This window comes from Colletotrichum navitas (assembly GCF_030913465.1).
Source record: "Colletotrichum navitas strain CBS 125086 chromosome Unknown LY79scaffold_4, whole genome shotgun sequence".
NCBI lineage: Eukaryota > Fungi > Ascomycota > Sordariomycetes > Glomerellales > Glomerellaceae > Colletotrichum > Colletotrichum navitas.
In genome coordinates, this window is record NW_026850550.1 from 758,149 (window position 1) to 777,199 (window position 19,051).

Here is a 19,051-nt window from a genome sequence, read left to right on the forward strand (position 1 = left end):
AAAAAAAAAAAAAAAGTCGGAATATCAAAGTGAGCCCGTTGTGGTGGTGGTAGTGGCAGTGGTGATGGTGGGTACTTCGCTGTTCCCACCCCCTCCTTCAGAGAAGGGCCAGTAGACAAAAAGGAAATGTTGTGATGCCGAACCGCGGCAGTGATAGTAGGTGGTCGGAATGGGCGATGGGCCCTGTTGGTCTATGTGCGCAAGATGTGTGCAAAATAAATATCGAATCCGTGAAACTCCTCCGAATATGCCCCAGGAAAATGTTTATGTCGAATCACGGCAGTCTCGAAGCGCCGCCATGAAATGTCGGGAAACAAACAATAACGTGAAATGCGCCGCCGCTTGGTGCGACCCGAGACCGTGTCACTTCGCCAAAGGCCAGAGAGGTGCACGCGCGCGCATGTGTGTGTGTGTCTGTGGAATATGAGTGGTTTGGAGATCTAGTAGGATGTTTGTGTATGGTGTCATTGGAGTAACACGCTGTCATGGATAGACGTTAGATGCGGTTGCCGCAGTAGGTGGGTGGGAAGAGGGCGTACTGCCCGGGAGGCGGCGGGGCGCTCAACGTTTGCGCGCGTCGGCGTTGGTGCTGCTTGGGGAACTCCCTCGTCTTGGGGAGCGGGAGGTGGTCATGAGACTGACTGGCGTCGAGACGTCCCGAGGCGGCGCGGATGTCGCCTGTGGAACGCGACGTGGCTAGGGCCTCCTCGAACTCGGGCAGCGGTGTCATGACGGACTTTTGTCCCCTGGGCGATCCGAGGGCGAGCTCGGACAGGCCGTCGGTGCTGAAAGAACGCGAGTGCTCGCTGCCTTCGACCTTGGGGTTCCACCCCTCGAATGTCGTGCTTCCCGTGTATCTCGTCAGCGCCGTCCACGTCGAGTTGGTAGAGGCGTGGCGCGCGCCGGTAAAGCTGGACTGGCCCGACGAGTTGCTGCCGGTCGTCGATGTGCTGGCGCGGTCTCTGGAGAACAGGCCCGGCATTTCAATCGTCAAGGCCGGCTCTTCGTCAAACGAAAAGCGATCCGACTTCTGCCTCGAAATGTTCGCGGGCAACGCGTCCGTGTCGGAGTCGGCCAGCATCTGCTGGTGGAAATCCCCGGGGATGAGGAGTGACGGCGACAGGTTAAAGCCGTGCGACTCCTTGAAGCTCGAGGCTTGCGATGCCGTCCTCACGTGGAGGTGCCCGTTTCCTCTGTAGTTTGTCTCTTTTCTGGGGTGGGAAAAGTTGGACTTCACAGGCAACGTTGTGGTGGTCGGCGTGATGGCTTCGTGGCCATTCAGAGACGTTTGGCTGGCGGGGCTCAATGCCGGGAGGTTGTCCGCATAGTCGCTCGGTGCCGGCTTCAACCCGTCCGACAGCGGCGCTATCAGAAAGCTGTCGTCGTAAAAGGATGACTCGACGAAACCGTCCCTCACGAGGTCCAACGACGGGCGGTCCCATGCATAGTCGCAGTTGGCCTCGGCCTCATGCTCGTAGCAGTAGTCGATATCGTCCTCCCAGTTGGCCGGGAGTGAGGCTTCGGCCACTTCTTCGGTCTCCAAGACCTCCTGTAGCGCAATCTGTGCAGCAAACATGTCGAAGCTGCCCAGTGTGTCCGACGCGCCGCTCAGTGGCCGTTCCGACTCGTCTTGCGTCTGCGCTAGTCTTCGTAGAACAGGCACCGACTGGCTCCCTCGGAGGGATGACCGCGTGCTGGGCAAGCTGCCGCAAGATTCTCCAGACGGGACATACTGCTCCTCCTCTTCGGGCACGTCGGGCAACGCCCCCTCACAAGAGAAGCTGGTGCTGGCAGTGAGCGGCCATGCCGCGTCGTCGGGGGTTGTGATTGCGTGGGAGAATGGGGGGTCTGCCAGCGCCTCCAGACCTTCGCCGGATGACGGGATACCCTGGGCGGCGACCGGGGCTTCGATGGCTTCCGCCCCCAAATCAAAGGGAGTGCTGATCTGGGGGCGTTCCGGGTTGCTGTCGGTGGTGGCGAGAGAGTCCTGGGAGGCCGTGTAGCGCGTAGCGATCCGGCTCGATGATCTGGGCGGGGGAAGGGGCGAGGCCGGAAGAGTTGGGGACATGGGCTCCTCGCGGATGGGCGACCTGGGCGGCCGCGGGGGCGCTGGCCGCGGCGGGCTCGAACGAAGTTGCTCCTGGGAGCGCGTGCGTTTGATCAACCGCCTAGGCGCTGAGGGAGGGCCTATATGCCGTGTAATGATGAGCGAGCGGTTGGGGGGCTCTGCGCGAGGTTCGCTGGTCGGGGCGGTGGTGTCTCGTTGCGTGTGCAGCGCCTCGGACGAGAAGTTGGCAAAGTGCAGGTCCTCGACCTCGATCCCCCTGGGCTGGCCGGTGGTCGGCCGTTGGCCGGCGCGGATGGCGGAGAACTCGGTCACCAGCTCGGCACGGCTGCCCCGTTCAAGGTCCGGCAGGTGGTCCCGCTTGGTGTGAGTAACGTGTTGGAAGTTGTAGGGGCCCGATATCTGCAACTTTCGTCCCATAGGCGAGTCGGTGGCACCTAAGTCGTCCTGTCTTAGAGTTCTGCGACGGCCGAAAATGGATGGGATGAAATGGTCCTTGGTTGTCGAGAACGGGCCATCAAGGGCAAGCTCACCGGAGTATAATGAAGTTTCAGAGGAATTCTGGTTGCTGGTGCTTTCCCGCTTCAACTTGGCCCTACGGTTGAAGATGGACTTGCCAAAGAGCTGCACGCTCTCTGGGCGGTCTCGGAGCTGCATGTTGCTCGAGGTTGATCGGCCAGACGAACGTCTCGATATGGTGATGGTTTCAAGGGTGTGCTCCCAAGACCGGTCCGAGTTGAGTGAGAGCAGTGAGGACGTCGAGCCAGAGGACGTGGTTGCGTGGCTCTTGTGCTTGTCCGCAGCCGAGGCCCTCCTCATCTGCTTGCTCAGGGAACGAATCCTTTCCGGCGATGGCGGTCCATCAAGAGCAGGCTCGAACAAATCAGTGACGTGATCAGGGTGGTGGTGTTGGGTTGAGAGAAGAGGAAGAGGAAGAGGGGCTTGTTGCTGTCTGGTGTTGATGGAGGACGGCGGCAAGTAATCTTTGTCGCCGGGGGCGGCCTTCTCGTGCCTCCGACTCGGTTTGTAGGCCGAGTAATACGGCAGTGGAGCCGTGGACCACATCTTGTTTCCGACTTAATGCAGAGGGCGACGTCAAGCCAGGCGTGCCCCCTCTCAAGGGATCCCCTTCTTCTCCAGCGTGTTATGGATGGGTCCGAGTGAGTTGAGGATTTTTTTTTTCCCGCAGTTGCTTTTTCTGTTTACCTTTTTTCCTAAAACTGGGTCGCCTTGGATCCGGACCTTCTGCGTTTGGGATCGAGGATCTGGGAGTTGGGCGTGCGAAAGAGTATGGATGAGGGAGAGAGAAGAAAGGATGCGAAGGTGTGTATGGTATGTGTAGGAAAGTCGGGTGCCGTGTGTGAGCAGCGTGCTGAGCAGAAAAGGTTGTTACGAGAGAGGGGGAGAGAGAGATAGAGAGAGACAGCGCATGGAAAAAGAACCCAGAAAATAGTAATAAGCATCAACCGTAGCGCCTATTTCGTTGTTTCTCTGTACGTTCAGAGAGAGCGACAGGTGACGAGGGATCAGCCGGACTGCGGAGGACGTGCCTGGGACTGGTAGGTAATATATCTAATATGGTGCCGTTGTCAATGCAATAATGGCGGGAGGGGGGGGAGGTCGTCGTCGGCATCCGAACATTGGGGATCCATCCTCTGCTTTCTCTGAACGGCAGCTAGATCCAAGCAAGACCAAAAGGAACAGAGAGACTGGGGGGGGAGGGTGCCACTTTGCCTGCCCTGTGCAATATGCTCAGAGTCTCGCAGAGCCTAGTCCCAAAAATGCGACGCCGCAACATATCACCTCGTTCGTCCCCTCTTCCAGGGTGTTTGTTCGACAGGGGTGGAGAGAAATGGAGAGGCATCTGGCTCTGGAGGGGGGAGGGGTGTGGTAGGTGGTCCTGGGATACCTGGTCGTAAGGATCGAGGGGGGGGCCTGTCGATTGATGTGGGTGCGGTAGGTAGGAGGAAGGAAGGGCAAGGTGCAACCGACTCTCGCACACATCCTTGAAGCGAGTAGGTAGCAGCATCTATCTGGTCTCCGTTGATTCCAAAGTAGCAAGTAGCAATTGTCAGCGGTGGAAGTGGTCGTAGTAGCACCGCCACCGACGACGACGACGACGACGACATCCTCCTCTTGATTCACTTGCTCTTCCGCTACCTCTATATAGCGCGAGCTCGGTCGGCAGCGACACTGCTTGCTTGGACTGTGCTGGTCTGGTCGTAGACGGCCCTTGCGGGATTCTAGCCGGGACCTTGCTCATCCTTCCTCCTCTTGGGACGCTGCAGCTTGCACCCTGCAGTTCGACCAGTCAACAACTTTTCCACAACGCTTCCGTGCCTAATGTTTCCCTGTCGCGTGCCAAGGACCAAGTGAGCTGAAAGAAGGGGGGAAGTGTGTGTAATAACAAGACCGTCGTATGCCACTCTTTGCGTTTCCCCGTCGCAGATGGTTGACGCGCTTTGACAGCCTCGGTATCGGCAGAGAGAAAATAGAAAATGGAAATAAAAATAAAAATGCCTGATGTGAGCCCAGCTTTGCCATCTTTTACTCTGGACATTGTGACTTGCAACGAACGTTCGAACGCATAGAGCCTGGACCGCAAGGCTCCGCCGCCATGGTTTGCTAATTTAATATCCCGTAGTCGCAGGGCTGGCCGCTTCTGCTACTATGCTCAAAGTGGAGTGCAATAACATGCCAGAAGTCTCATCAGGCCACAGCCAGTGGATGGTCCTGTCTGCTTCCCCAAAGCGGAAGAGCGGAGCAGGGACGACGCCAAATCACAAAGGGGAAATGAGATTGGAAGCGCTCGTCCATTTGCGTATTTCGAAGCCTGTGAAATTTGAACGTGTCCAATAACCCAGGTGCCGGCCAGCAGTGACCGTCATGCACTGGATACGAGGACGAAATGTGTACGCAGTATCCGTACCTTGGGTAGTCGTCGCTTTGACGGCCCCGGTTTGCCGTGTCGTTCAACGCTTGCCGCCAAGGCAAAAGAAAGAACCCTTCCATACATACATACATACCTAGCCCCTCGCCCTCATTTGATATGTCTGTCTGCCTGCTTGGTGCCTGATGCTAGCTAGAGTCTAGTACTAGGTAGAAGGGCAGCTTGACTCGAGTCCCAACTGACCTCGTTCCCCTGTCCAAGCCATCGTTATTCGACGGGACGGGTAGTCTCGAAAGTGCTGAAACGGCTGAGAGGGCTGGGCATTCGGTAGCTGCTGCTGGAATGCTGTGCTACCAATTTCTCCATCTCGTATAGGTAGGTATCTACTCCGTAAGATCGCAGCAAACGCCAAGAGCATGTTTGCACATGTCGTGTACGGAGTACTCGCACGAAATAGCTGCATGGACCTCGTCTGTCCGTCTTCTGTCAGAGCCGGCTTAATTGATTCATGGCCTCCAAAGACAGACAAACTTTGTGTGTAAAGTGCAGTTTCAAACCCTCCAAGTCGGTTGGTTGGTTGGTTGGTTGATTGGCATACAGTGTCAAATGCCCTGTCGTGACAGACAGATACGTATAAATTAAAATTTTGCAACAATATTGGACAGTTTCATCCGAACACTGGCCAAACAGCTTATCGACGACCCGCCAGAACATTGAGAATTAAGGTTCCTGAGTCGTTCGCTGCCGGTGCCCAGAGCTTCCGTCGATCATGTACTGTACTCCGTACATGTGGTGTCAGTGGCCTTTTCCATAATTTGTCACTTTGTCGTCTGAACTATTGAAATCCAAACATGGTCAGACAATTAGTAGTTACGGTCAACGGGTCCTCGCAGCACCTGTATTATGCGTTCCGCCTGGGATGGCCCCCAATGACACGCCGAGCACAACCGCCGACATGAGACGACGAAGCTGCTTGTGCTACTATCCGCAGTATTTGCCAAACCTATTGCAGCTTCCATCGGATCCAGCAAGCCAGTGGTTTGGCGCCCATTTTGCCTCACTTCTGTATCAGGAATCAGTTCCGGCCCATGCATATTGATGCGAAGAAGACGCGTGACGTATGCAGTGTCTTTTCCAGCCAAGCGCGTCTGCCATTTTTTAGTTGGCAAGAGATTTCCGCCTCCGCGGGCGATCGCGCTTTTGGCGGCCTTTTTTTCTTTCTTTTTTTTTCTTCTTCTTTGACGTGGCTAGTCCGCGGATACTTGTTTGTCTGATGCGTTTGGGGGGTTTCCAAACCGTGCTGGCTACCAGCGCCGGCGGCGCCAGATTCAAATTGTGACAGCTCATGATCAGCAACATCCAGAAGGTCATGGTCCCCGTCGGAAGGCTTTTCGCGGTACCAAAAATACACAAATACCTAATGAAAATGGCAGGTCCGCGTCCGTGCAGTGCGCACGCCCACACGATGGACAAGGAACTGCTCGATTCGCATGCGGGCTTTGCGAGTTGCCGGCCGTATGGTGTTCCTTCTCCATATGCCAAAGAGGCCGTCTTGGGGCCACATTGTGAGCGAGGTGCCGGACGACCAGCATCCTCCGTCATCCATCATCCACAAGCCATGCGGTTAATCCATCGGTTGCGATTTCCGGCACATGAAGAGTGCCGCTCGGCGTCTAACAAGCGAAGCGGTCAAGGTTGTGACGGGACCAGCCCCCCCCCTCTCATCCCCGGCCTCAAACCTCACATGCCATACAACACGGTACAAAATAGTGCTTCGCGTCCTTTTCTTCAATGCCAACTTTGGCCTGACCGTTAGGTTTGTGGTGATAGCGGGGTTCCTCTGAGACAGCCCATTTATTTGGCGGAGAATTTGAGACAATGGCCTTTGATGGCACGCGGTACGGTGGTGCAGTTGTGGGTGCGGACGGGCTTGTCTCGCGCCGCGTGCCAGACTCCCTCGTTCCCCGATGGTCGATACCCTAGCGCTAGATCCGCGATTGGCTGGGCATTGTAACGTGCAGAAGGGCAAACTGACCTAGGCAGCTAGGCTTGCCCACATCTCTTCTGCCCTGTCGATACTTTGTCGGTTGTTCGGTTCTGGAATTACCCGTGATACCCATGTTCGAGCTAGGCTGCCCAGACGCCTCGCCGACAGAACAAACCGCTCAGGACATACGCAGTACCTTGGAACCTGAATTTGGCAAGGCAAGGCGACGCCGACCTTTTCCAGGGGAGGGCTTGGAGCCGGCCGGGTCCACTGGGGCTTTGAAAGAATCAGCCACGTTTGCTCCACATGAGGGATCCAGAGCTGGTGCATGTCCGCCATGTCGTGTTGCTTTCCAGATATGACTGGCTCGCTCTCACTCTCTCCGTATTACATACGCGGTTTGTGCTCCGCGCGAGACCCATCAACTCCCGAATAGTAAGGTCAGCCCGTTTGTCGATGACTGCAGCTCGGGGAACGGGGAAAATGCAAAATGACGACAGCGGGGGTCTGGCTTAACTTGGAGCGTGTTGTGTTTACGTGAGAAAGATTGGCAAAGGACCGCTGCAGTTAGTGCTGATGCCGCTGTCGCTAGAAACATCCCAGCACAAAGGTTCGGGCCCGTTGAGCATATTCGCTGTATCCGTAGCTTCGCGAAATCCTGATCGAGTACTCCAGAAAATGTCAGTAAGAGCAGGCTCTTCCCGAGCCCGCAACCCGCGCGCGCTGTCGAGCTGTCAGGGACACACGGCCTTTGAACCGACCCTCTTGTCTGTCTCCAAGTTGCCCGCTTTTAACGTGGTGCTTGTATTAACCCTATTGCGGGCACCGTATGTTGGCAAAGCTCGTCTGGAATCTCATTGGGCATTGGCTGCCAGCAAAGGGCTCGAGAGTGCGTCTTTTTTTCCCCTTGGTTTTTTTTTTATCCATGTTTCTTTTTTCGGCTTTGCTTTTCTTTCGCTACCAGCTAGGTCGCGGGCAAGCTTGCTAGGCGTTGGCTCAAGGCGGACCTGAGTTGCGTGCCTGCATGGACCTAACGCACAGACGGCGAGGGTGTCGTTTTCTCTTGTCCGTTACCACTGTCCCACAGAGGCGGGACGACAGCCTATTCGCCAGAACCTTGTGACGGGTATGGAGACGCAAGGAGGGCCCGGACAGACGAGCAGAGCGGCGGTGGGGGTGGCGGGTGGTGTACGTAGTCTCTGGATCAAGATACCGGTAATCTCAGTTGATGGGCCTGATGGCTGCAAGGTACGCAAGATCTGAGCACTCCAATTGTAGCGACTGCGTAATTCATCCATACATAGTACGACAACTCCAGACAGTGCGCCCCTCACGTTGCGCAGTGAGAAGGGTACGCAGGATGAACACTAGGGTAGTGAAGGGTACGATATAAGGCATACCGGGCATACCGGATCACGCCTGGGCGGGTACGAGACGCGTTCTCGACGCTCCCGTCAAAGGAACGAGAGGAACGATGGATGGACGGGGGGGCGCAGCGCGGTGCGATAAAGCAACAGCAAGAGCGGGATGCCAAGCGAAGCCGAGGCCGTCTGCAAGGGCAGTGGATAAGATGCGGGATAGATGTATGGTGGATATCCGTACAAGATGCCTTTGCTGACATCGATGGAAGAAGGTCTTTTCGACTGGATGTTGCTTCTCTGGTCTCCCAGTTGCCGATGGTGTTGTGTTGTCTGATCCGGACGCTCGGTTCACACTGACTGCATTGTCTGGAAAGCAACGGGAGTGGACGGGTGGACGGGTAGAAAACCCAGGGTTCTGGGTATGTACGCGTGCATACCACCAACCCTTGAAGTCTGGAGATGCTGCCGAAAAATAAGAAATAAATAACAATAACTGATAACAACTAGTTATTATAAATATAATTATAATTATAGTCACATTGTACGTACCGGTACAGGCATGTGCGTTGTTAGAAGGATCACAGATACGGCGAACTGGGATTTGGAATTGGCGCCGGCCGATTCAGCACGCTTTGCCATGGATTGATATTGCGGTTATAATGGTCTGATTGAGCAATTGATTGGCATTGCACTTGCCCGACAGAGTGTGGTGACGGACGGATAAGGCGGAACTTTAGAAGAACTACCATAGGCGTGAGATGAGAGATGAGCTTTTCCAGATTGTCGGATGACAACTCACGGTAAGCGTGTCAAGCCTCGTCTTTGAAGGGCTTGGCTGTCTGGTTTGGTGACAGGCAGGACCTGGAGCGATTCGGTGCAAAGGGGATGGGGTCGTAGTCTGGATGAGGCAAGGCTTGCGGGAGAAGGAAGATGAACTGTTTGTTATTTGTCTCGGAGAAATGCTATAGCTTGTTGTTGACGCACAACACGTTCAATCAGATCTGCATTCGTGGATCTGATTCTGGCTCGGGGCAAGGCTCTTTCTGGTTTGAGTCTGGACGGGCTGGTGGTGCGTTCCTGGAAGGATGAACGGACAAGACGGAGAATCGACGGGGGGGGGGGGGGGGGGGGTAAGAAGGCCAAGCTTGGCACAGGACGGAGGGAGAGAGGGAGAGAGAAGCTCGGCAGAGAGCAAGGAAGGCAGGCCTGCGTGCATTAGGTGCAGATGCAGCTTACCTATTGCACTGCACATCTTTGCCTGTCTCTACCTTGTCCGCCTGGCCGGACCCTTACCTTGCCTTGCGTTGCCTTGTCCGGTGGACAGGAGTTCCAGCAACAACCGCCTGCCTACCTATTCGTATCTACTACCCAAGGTGTTAAGGTGGGAATGAGTGCTACCTGGTACTGTAAGCATTGCTACTGCCGCCATCTGCACCCTCCATGCCCGTGGAAACTGTAACCCGTGTCTGCTTGCCGTTCTATCTACCCATCCACCTACCTGGGTAGGTAGATGCCGAGGTACCTATGTATACATGCCTACCAGTACACAGTAGGTAAGCAGGCAGTATCGACGGTCTTTCCGCCATTGAGGACCAAAGCCCCCACCCCGAGTTCGTCGTGGCGCACTATTGTCCACTTCCTCACCTGCGGCTAGTCCAGCTACAGTGTGTCCCTGTGCGCAAACGCCTACCTACAGTACGTCTGTGAAGGCACTACACTACTCGCTCACAGTGGGGGCGTTGGACGGACCAGGGTCCTGTCAATCCACAGCACCCACCGATACGGAGTAGGAAATGCAAAGGGGACCAGAACCATTCGCCTCCATCTCCAACTACGGGTATGCGATATCACACTTTTTCAACAAGCCATGCACATACATATGTGGATTACTGTACCTACCTACTTCGCGAGTAGAGACAAAGACGGCACGGGCATCGGTCAACCCGCCACAGATACTGATGCTGAGGATCAAGGTGGAGAGCAATCCGTGAAACAACTGGGTCTGATAATTCTAGGCCCCTTTCTTCTCCTCCTCGTCCTCCTTCTCTTCTTCTTCTTTGGGAGGCTCAGGAAGGTGCGGCCAGGTGTTTGCGCCCCTTTTTAGTGGCTTGGGGGCCATGGTCCGACGCAGAGGGAAACACCCCAGAATAAACGCAACGACATCGCACACGGACCTATACTGTACCTATGTGCCGGTAGCAATGCTCTTGTTTTGACTTTTGGTGTCGACAGAGTTCCCCCGCCTCTGGAACGAGCCCGCCAACCCCGTGTCTGTCTGTGCCACCCTTTGCCTTGTGCTATAATAGTGGCAGCTTCGATATAACCATATATCTGTACCACGGTAGACCACCATTGCTGTTCTTGTCGACACCTCCGATTGGAGGGTTGATGGCGAGGAAGGGTGGGCGCGTGCTATGGGAGTCAATGCACTGTGGGCAGGCGGTTCCAAGAAACGGAACACCGACGCACTAGATACGTACCTACCTACCTACTTTGGCTTAGGGAAGGTCCTGGTCGGTTACAACGGTCAAGTCAAGGATTTCTGCAGGAGACGCCGTTCTCTCCCGCCCCTCCAGTACCAGCTACCGGTAGTACCGTACCTACCTACTTAGTACTCACGTAGTTGGTACTACCAGTATCGCTATGCAGATACCTTGCAATAGTTAGCCTGGCTGCAATAAATAAAGTATCTCTGTACTTTGCTTGCCCTTTTGCTGCATTGTCTGCCACCTGCCAAAACCAGGACCCAAGGTACCGGCCTACCTACACGTACCAAACCCCAGATACCTTCTGACTTTGACAAAACCACCTACCCTACTGTAAAGCCGAGATGGCTCACCATCCGTCTTGCTTGTCCTGCCCATTCTGTCTGTCGTTCGGCTGCTGAGTCGAGTCCACACTCCATCTGCTTCATTTACGTTTCTTATGCCAGCAGCCCTACGCGGGGTATACCTGAGCCAGCAGGCCTTGGGATCGCCCCGCCGGTGTGAATCACTGCGAGGCGGTACCCGAAAAAGAAAAGAAGAGAGAAAGATGATGACACCCTCCCGTAAGCGACCGACGGCTTGGAAATACGAAATACCTAGACTGTCTGTCTGGTTCGACCTCAAGCGAAGCACGGCATGACATGCCCCTCACAGGCTAAAACCAATGGGATTCCGGCTGTCTGTAACCGACATGAGCACCTCGCTTTGCCAACCTGGTCCTCTTCGTCTTTGGAGCTGTTTCTGTTGGTCCGCCCCAACATGGAAGATGGCTTGCGGCATGGCGCTCGGCAGGATGCAACGACATCATTTCCAGAACGTCAGCCCTCTTTTGCGCTTTGCCTCGTTGGCCCCCATCTTCTTCGACGACGTGCAGGCGTCAATAATAGCCGAATCCGACACTGTCGCTTACAAGACATCGTCGAATGGCATGTCGTCAGTCGTTAGTGGCCCGTCCGCTGGACCGATACTCAATGCAATGGCGGATACGGTTCCAGCGACCCCTCCTGGCAGAATGCATCGTGCCAACCCATGACGAACCGGAAGCACCTGGACAAGGAACGCTCTGAACAGGCAGACCCATCAGGAGAATATGAGCCCTTTGAATGGGGCTCTCTTGAGAGATCGTGGGGTTCAGGCATTCAGAAACCCCTTCACCCGAAACGAGCAAGTCCAATATCATGCGCGATATGCCAGCAGGTCGAGCAAAAATTTGCAATAAACCCTACTATTTGACATTTCTCCGTGTGGAGAAGGATAAAATTCTGGGGAACAAATGCCTGCAACATTATCTTCGCAAAGCATTGCAACCTTCCAAGAGACCGATCGTTGTCGGGGCCGGCCATCACTTCTCACGACGCGTCTGTAACCCAGAGACGGAAAAGAGAGGGGAAAATAAGGGCGCAGTAGGAAAGTGATACTGGTTCTCGTCCGACCCGAGGGCCGAGGCACCAATCTGCTGCATCCTCGATTAACTCAACTCCAGCACGAGTGGACAGAAGGATCGCTGAGGATGCTACGCACGCGGCATAACCATGGTTCATCGGGGCCTGTCTGTCTTTCTCTCCCCGGGAGCTGGTAATCGAATGTCCATGGTGTGTGTGTGGTGTTGGCCTTGACAGAATTTCGGCTGGGGGGGCGGCGTTGTTGTGGGTGCGTCCCCGCCTCCGTTGGAGGAAGCGTCGAACTTTCTGTGCAAGACCCTGCACCGTGCCACCGCAAGGTATTTCGGGGAACTTGCATAGGCTAACGACAGACTCGTCAGTCGGTGTGACGGTTCAACTGCTAGCTGCGTGCAACCAATACACTGAACACATGGTATCCTCACCAAAACAAAGACCCTGCAAGGTCCCGCAAAATTCGCATGGAAGCCCTGAAGATGGACAGATGACCCGTTCTCGCGACCTGTTGTTCCCCGTGGGCGGGCAGGCTGCTGATGGTCACCTCCTTTCGTGTAGAGAGATGATCTTCGGCAACACAACGCTCAGTTCCAGGAACGGTCTGTTGGATCTCCAACTCCAGGGAACAAAACATGCCGCCAACATATGGGCCCAGTGCCACACTTGTTCTCACTCTTCGACCTGGGGGAAGTGAGAGGATACTGGGGGACATCATTTTTGGGGGGGTAGAAAACTCGGAATCTCGATTATCCTTGTTTTTCCCGTCCCGTCAACCCCCAGTTCCCCCAGCACAGTTTTGATCTCACGCCATCGCTGAGACATTACACAACCGTGACAAACCTATTTCTCACCGTCGCGTAGAGTACATCCATGGCCATTATTGCTGCATCTTGGTGCGGGCGGGACACCGATCGAAGGTTTCAATTGCAATATTGTCGTTGCATCCCGAGCAAGGAGGATCCCGTTGGCCTGAGCGCTATCGGCGCCGGCTCCTTCACGAACCGTACCGCCTACAGTCCCGCTTGTCCCTGCCTGACCACCTCCACCTCGTCGTCCCTCTTTGGAGGAGTCGACTCGACAGACCCGGTTTACACTGCCATTGAAGTGGGAGCCAGGTCGGTCACTAAACTAGATAGGGACCGTTGTTTCATCTGCTCTGCCTCGTTGAGTGCTGTGGGCCTTCGACGTTCCCTCTCTGGAAACAGGCGGACAGTCGACGTGGTATCGTGGTTCCATCGTCAAACGATGTCCCCCTGTCGGCCTACGCGTTGCTTGCGCTAGAGTTCTATCGGTGCTCCTTGGAGATACAGCAGCTGCTATAACGCCCTCTTCACTATTATAACGCCCTTCCTATTACCTTTGTGTATTCCGTCGCCCGCCTCTTAGACACTCTTTCTGCCTCGCGCTGGGGTTTCATCACTCACCCACATGCCCAGTTACCACTAACCCACCGAGTCGTTGGGTGCAGCTGATGGGTACGTCGTGGGCGCAGCGTGTGAACGATACAACAATGCACCGAACCATCGCCCCGCTCTGGTTCATTATAAAAGAGGAGACAGACAGAGAAACAGAGACGAGCCTGTTGCCGTTCGATACGAGACGGGTATACTTCGGACCCTTGATGGTCGATCTTGGGGGACGACGGTTCATGGCTCTGGATACGTCGCCGTCCCAGCGGTTTTCCTTGGATGAACCAGGCACAACCCAGATGCGCCACCCCGCCTCCCTCGACGCTCGGATGTGAGTGATCCGCGCAAACAAGTTGGAGCACAGCAGAAAACGACGTCTTACCTGTTGCGCTCAAACTCGGGTTCGTCCATCCCCGCCAAGGACACAGCAACAACAAAACCAGTAGGTAGATAGATAATGATGATGATGATGATAACAATAATAATAATAATAATAATCGTGTTTTGCTTTGGCACCGTGTCAGTCAACCGACAATGCTAGGCCAGAAGCACAGGTGGCACCAGAGCCAAAACACTAGTGGGAACCGGCTCTGGCAGTCGCCGTCTCTCCGGCCATCCTGACTCCCACGATTACGTTGTCGTCTTCACGATTGGGAATCCAGCACACTAGGAAAGGAGGCTGGCCGGTCCCGGCCGGGACCACTACGGGCGCCGTCAAACGGCCTTCTTCGTGACTTTCCCTGGAGCGTTAGTCACCCCCCCGTAACAAGTTCGACGTTGGGCCGCTAGCTGTGCGCACGGCGATCGCTGTCCGAACTCCGACGAGCTGCAGAAGCGACCACTCATGGCATCTGACATCCTCCAACATTTCAGGCCACCAAGCTATCTGGATCCGCTCCTCCGCACACGCCACGCCCACGACATACCGATTTTCTTCTTGACAGGTCGGACGGCCCGACCCCTGGCTGGCCGTGCGCATTCGGCCCATTGGTGCTGGCGAACTACATGTTCAGAGACATACAGATGTGTCAACCCGTATGTATATACGAACACGGTCGCACAGACGGAATGGCGACGTCTCTACGTAGCAGAAGGTGGGCGAAGGAAACACGCCGGGAACTGGTCCAATCTCCGTGCTAATGTTTCCGCAACTGCCGGCATTCGCTTACTGAAATTGAGGGCGAGCCCATCAGCCCGTCGGAGAGCACGATGTGAACGGAAGAGCGACCCTCCAACGAAGACCCCATGTAAAAGATCGACATCTGGCCAAATTGGACTGATGGTCGGGCCCCAAATTCGGAGGATATTTATTGGCTTGGTGCGGCAGAACTCGGATAGCGCTTCTAGCGGCCAGCCACCGTTGGAAAGGAATCCGTCACCGTAAATCATGTCTTTCTTGTCCCGCGGAAACGTTGGGGCGTGAGGGTGTCCTGATGGTGTATCCAACCGCCGGACGCGCCTTTGCCGCTTTGTGAGAGGCTGCTAGGCTGCTGACCGACTCTCGTCGAAGCTCCATACCTCATTCGTTCCATTTCGCGTTCCCGTCACGCCATTAGAGCGGCACGAGTTGTGCGTCGCCGGCCTCGTGGGCTAGGAAAAGGGAGCTTTCTCCTGGATGGGAAGCGAAGCGAAGGAGCGCCACTTCCGAACGGAATGGTATCCGGTCAGGTCTTAAGGTTTCACTAGCCACCTAGCTTGGAGGCCTTGCACCTAACGGTCGTCCGCCTCGTTAGCCTGCAGATGAACGAGCTGGTGTCTCAGTCAACGAAGACCGGGGGTCGTGGAACAAATCCCTAATGGGCCGTTGGGGCTCACCTGGGTATCGGCCACCCCGCCCAGCAGGGCCGGTGATCTCGGACGCCAGGAATCGGAAGACCCTTATCACGCGTCGTGTCGTGTCGCTCGCGGCGCATAGATGCCAAACAAGGGAAAGGATCCGTCTTTGTCTCTCCGTGCACCCGGCGTAATACTGCATCGAGATTTGCTGGGCTTCGTCGGGTAAGCCGTGGCTTCACGTACCGGGGGGGAGGGGGGGCGTTTGGAAAGCATTCTCCTACAAGATATGCTTAGTTAGTCAAGGATATGAACGCGCTACCAGCTTGCTGGTGTCATGGCCCATTGCTGAGTCTGGCACAGGCATCGTTTGCTCCGCGTAGGGCCGTTTTGGAAAGCAGGAAGGGGAACGGGACGCTAAGAGATGTCGATCGACGTCGATCCGTTCGTCCTCGGCCTCGATCCCACCACTCCGTGTGTACAGAGTCGGGTGTCTCGATCTTTGTCAGACCAAGAACGGTGACCACGTTCAGCATCGAAGCCGCGGGTGACGGGTTTCGTCCGACCGGAAAGTTTGGTGCTGGTTCTTCCAAGCGGGATCGGTCCGGGGAGGCGTGGCGGCCTTCGAGAACGGCACGAACTAAGGCAACTAACTAGGACATGGTTCGGTTGCAAGACTCGGCTGTTAGTTCGAGTTCTGATGCCAGATTAGTAAACACAGGCCTGCTGGCCTTCGAACGTGGGTTGGGAGGGTTCTGAGGAAAGTATTGCTTGCTAGCGGATACGCGACTCAACAATATCCCCAAAAGCCCCGGCAGCCAAGACCTAGACCGAAGATAAGGATCATGTTTCCCAGGGCGAGGAAAACAAAATCTTCTCTGCAGATCAGATACGTCGTGCTGTAGAAGGTTCTACACGGACGCGGGGTTGTGCCGGGGAGACCCGAAAGCGAGAAGACGAGCAAATGTCAGGAAACGGACGTACCCTATTCCCGGCTTTGACTGTTTTGGTATTCTCAATTTGCCCGGTAATCTTACTCTGTACACTGATGCTGGCGTTTTGTTTCGTACTGTCGACCCTTGATTCCATCGCATGCCAATAACGCCAGGGGGGAAAAAACCAAGAAAGAGAAGGAGGGAGAAAGTCAGGAAGTCGCTATTTCATTTCCAAAACCAACTGCTCTTGTCATTTCCATCCCCGTTAGCATCTCGCTGCTGCTGATCCCTGTTCTTGCCATTGCCCGTCGACAAAGTCGCCGACCAAGTGTACTCGGAACGCCTCTCAGTTTGCCTGCCGACCTCCTCGCCCCTATCGTTGAACGTCGTGACCGTCTTGGTGACGTGAACGTTGCCCTTCGCGTCCTCTTGTTCCTGAACCTTTTCCACCATTCTCCAGCCAGCGGGGAGGCCTCGTGGTGAGAGGTCTCGCGTGGTTGAGTTTAACTTGGGTGACTCGGATGTGGGTGTGGATGTTGACGTCTCGCGAGATGTGTTAAGACGGGCCTTGCCCATGACTGAGAAGTAAGAATCCTCCTCCGTCTCGCCATGGTCGTCTTGCTCTGGACGAGCTCGCAACTCCCGTGCCGCTTTCTCAAACACTGGCGCCATCTCGGGCTCCTTGGGCGATGGCTGGTTCGGGGCGGGCAGCGATCTCCCTTCATGGAAGGGGTCATCCTGCTCTTGCAACCACCGCCGCCACCGCTCACTCACGGCCCCGTCCAGCACCTCGGGTCTCGTGAGCCAGCCATCCCACAGGCCCTGACGAGTGAGTTGGTGAAGCCAGAGGATCGGTGGCAACCCTCGGGGGAAGGAGTCGCGGCACTCCTTCCGGAAGCGGACCCGTTCGTTGATGTCCGGCAAGCCTTGGCCGCTGCTGACCATGAGCAGGTCCTCGAACGCGTCCTCGAAACCAAACAGAGTCGGGTCAGCGCCCTCGGGGAGGTCCTTAGGGGTGGGCTGCGGCAGGTCATGGAGCCGCAACGGCGAGTATGGCGAGTCGATGAGAAACGAAATCCACAAGACCTGGTACAGGGACTCTGTGAGCTTGTCGGCCTCGAAAAGCGCCTGCATTGGCGACATTGACGAGAAGAGGTCGAACACGCTCCGGTGGGGGTACTGTGAGAGCGACTCATGGGGTTGGACGGCATCTGTGGCGCCGCTGCCATCTGATGCTGTTGTGATTCTGCGCCCATTCTTGTCGATCTGGGACGGTCGGGGAGGCTCGGGCCAGCTGCTGTTGAGGCGGCACACTGCGGTGGGAATGCCCAGGACTCTCTGGAAAGCCGAGGCGACATGATCGTCAACCTTTTGCTTGAACCGGACAAAGAAGTTGTCCGAGGAATCGTTGTCGGGCATGATGGACGAAATATCTGGTAAGGTGGCAAGCCAAGTGGTTGGTTTCAAGATGTGAGCTGTTTGTGATTTGCGAGTACCTCAGTTGATGAGGTACGCGAGTTTGGATGTTGTTGCAGGCAATTCGCGGATTGTCTCCGGATGCGTCAACGGAGGCTCGAGGCCTACATGAACAGTGGGATAAATGCCTGAACGACGAGACGGGCGAAGATGGAATCTCACGAGAATGACGACGTTGATCGGATCAGACCAGCTCACCGGTAGTGGCGATCGGGGAGATGGAGTGAGGTGGGTAGTTGTGTGAGAAGGAGAGAGAAATCGGAGCCTCTAGAACCTCCGACAATTCCCCAATGAGCTGGGATTGGGGGTGGAGGGAGTTTCGGTGACGGCGGCGGCGGCGGGTTCTGGAGACCAGAATATCCCAGAATATTATCGACCTACGTATCGTACAGGTACATCCAGTGTGGCGTTCAAGCCACAGTCCGCACCCCGCTTTCAGCACGTGTTGGTCCACGTTCCAATCGTTCAATCGGGGTCTCGGGCGTCAGCCTCACACAGTTGGCCGTCCCGGTCGGGTCGCTCACTCACACAATCCACAATCCACTCACTGGATGGTGATGCGTTCCTGGAAGATCCGCCCGTAGCGACCGACCCTGGGCTAGGTCTGCGAATTGGTTTATGGAGTACTAATTACCTCCATTGGGGCCAAACACGGACGCTAAACCAGTGTGGCTGGCAGGTGAACTGAGAAAGACTAAGCCTTCAGAGACAGATAGCGTTCCTCGCAAACATGAGGCAGGCACATGCCAACCCAGTGCTCGGGACACAGCGCGCCACGGAAATGACAGCATTTTGCAGCAGAGTTCAAGTTTGGAAAACCCCACACTGGTGCTGAGCCACACTTTGGGAGCATCATCGGAGACCCACCTTTACGTCCGCTCAGGGACTTTCTTTGAGGGGCGGGCCCCCTTTCCTCTTTGACTGGGGGATTTTTACCTCGAATGTGGGAACGTGCCTCATGCCCAGACTCGCGCGTCAGCATCCGACCGATGCGAGTCGTAGAAGAGAGGAGAACCACCACCACCACCACCACCACCACAAGGAACAGGAAGAGAGCATGGAGTAGCGTCAGCCTACCTAGTTCCATCGCAGCACTTGGTCAACGCCGCCAACCACTAGACCTAGCAACTGCACTAAAATCTTGAATGCTCCAATCACTACTACCTACCTACTTATCTATCTAGGTACCTACCCTACATCTTTGTACCACTCAACACTAAGCCTTCCCCCGAACTACCAATTCCCATTTCTCAACCGCAGATACTCATGGCT

The 19,051-nt window shown here is 55.5% G+C and overlaps 6 protein-coding genes across 6 annotated transcripts; 1 reads left to right on the top strand and 5 right to left on the bottom strand.

Moving 5' to 3' along the window:
- Nucleotides 1-496: 496 nt before the first annotated feature.
- Nucleotides 497-3,130, bottom strand: LY79DRAFT_505707 (uncharacterized protein; the record flags this gene model as incomplete). The annotated part of the gene is made up of 1 exon (XM_060553650.1): nucleotides 497-3,130. The coding sequence occupies one exon, from the start codon at nucleotides 3,128-3,130 to the stop codon at nucleotides 497-499; it is 2,634 nt and encodes an 877-aa protein (XP_060419429.1).
- A 1,883-nt stretch (nucleotides 3,131-5,013) lies between these two features.
- LY79DRAFT_538097 (uncharacterized protein) lies at nucleotides 5,014-5,506 on the bottom strand. The gene has a single exon (XM_060556711.1). It carries the CDS (start codon nucleotides 5,416-5,418, stop codon nucleotides 5,161-5,163), a length of 258 nt encoding a protein of 85 aa, XP_060419430.1. The 5' UTR covers nucleotides 5,419-5,506; the 3' UTR covers nucleotides 5,014-5,160.
- A 2,606-nt stretch (nucleotides 5,507-8,112) lies between these two features.
- On the bottom strand, nucleotides 8,113-9,116 carry LY79DRAFT_255593 (uncharacterized protein). The gene is made up of 3 exons (XM_060551884.1): nucleotides 9,103-9,116; nucleotides 8,853-9,045; nucleotides 8,113-8,806 (listed from the first exon to the last, which is right to left on the bottom strand). Exons 2-3 carry the CDS (start codon nucleotides 8,940-8,942, stop codon nucleotides 8,273-8,275), a joined length of 624 nt encoding a protein of 207 aa, XP_060419431.1. The 5' UTR covers nucleotides 8,943-9,045; nucleotides 9,103-9,116; the 3' UTR covers nucleotides 8,113-8,272.
- Nucleotides 9,117-9,528: 412 nt separating this feature from the next.
- Nucleotides 9,529-10,915, top strand: LY79DRAFT_575901 (uncharacterized protein; the record flags this gene model as incomplete). The annotated part of the gene is made up of 4 exons (XM_060559752.1): nucleotides 9,529-9,709; nucleotides 9,847-9,856; nucleotides 10,218-10,290; nucleotides 10,649-10,915. 4 exons carry the CDS (start codon nucleotides 9,529-9,531, stop codon nucleotides 10,913-10,915), a joined length of 531 nt encoding a protein of 176 aa, XP_060419432.1.
- A 978-nt stretch (nucleotides 10,916-11,893) lies between these two features.
- LY79DRAFT_255682 (uncharacterized protein) lies at nucleotides 11,894-13,279 on the bottom strand. Its single transcript, XM_060551885.1, has 3 exons — nucleotides 12,615-13,279; nucleotides 12,311-12,532; nucleotides 11,894-12,245 (listed from the first exon to the last, which is right to left on the bottom strand). Exons 1-3 carry the CDS (start codon nucleotides 12,899-12,901, stop codon nucleotides 11,966-11,968), a joined length of 789 nt encoding a protein of 262 aa, XP_060419433.1. The 5' UTR covers nucleotides 12,902-13,279; the 3' UTR covers nucleotides 11,894-11,965.
- A 2,764-nt stretch (nucleotides 13,280-16,043) lies between these two features.
- LY79DRAFT_538120 (uncharacterized protein) lies at nucleotides 16,044-18,115 on the bottom strand. Its single transcript, XM_060556712.1, has 2 exons — nucleotides 16,353-18,115; nucleotides 16,044-16,065 (listed from the first exon to the last, which is right to left on the bottom strand). The coding sequence occupies exon 1, from the start codon at nucleotides 17,720-17,722 to the stop codon at nucleotides 16,529-16,531; it is 1,194 nt and encodes a 397-aa protein (XP_060419434.1). The 5' UTR covers nucleotides 17,723-18,115; the 3' UTR covers nucleotides 16,044-16,065; nucleotides 16,353-16,528.
- Between the last annotated feature and the right edge of the window lie 936 nt (nucleotides 18,116-19,051).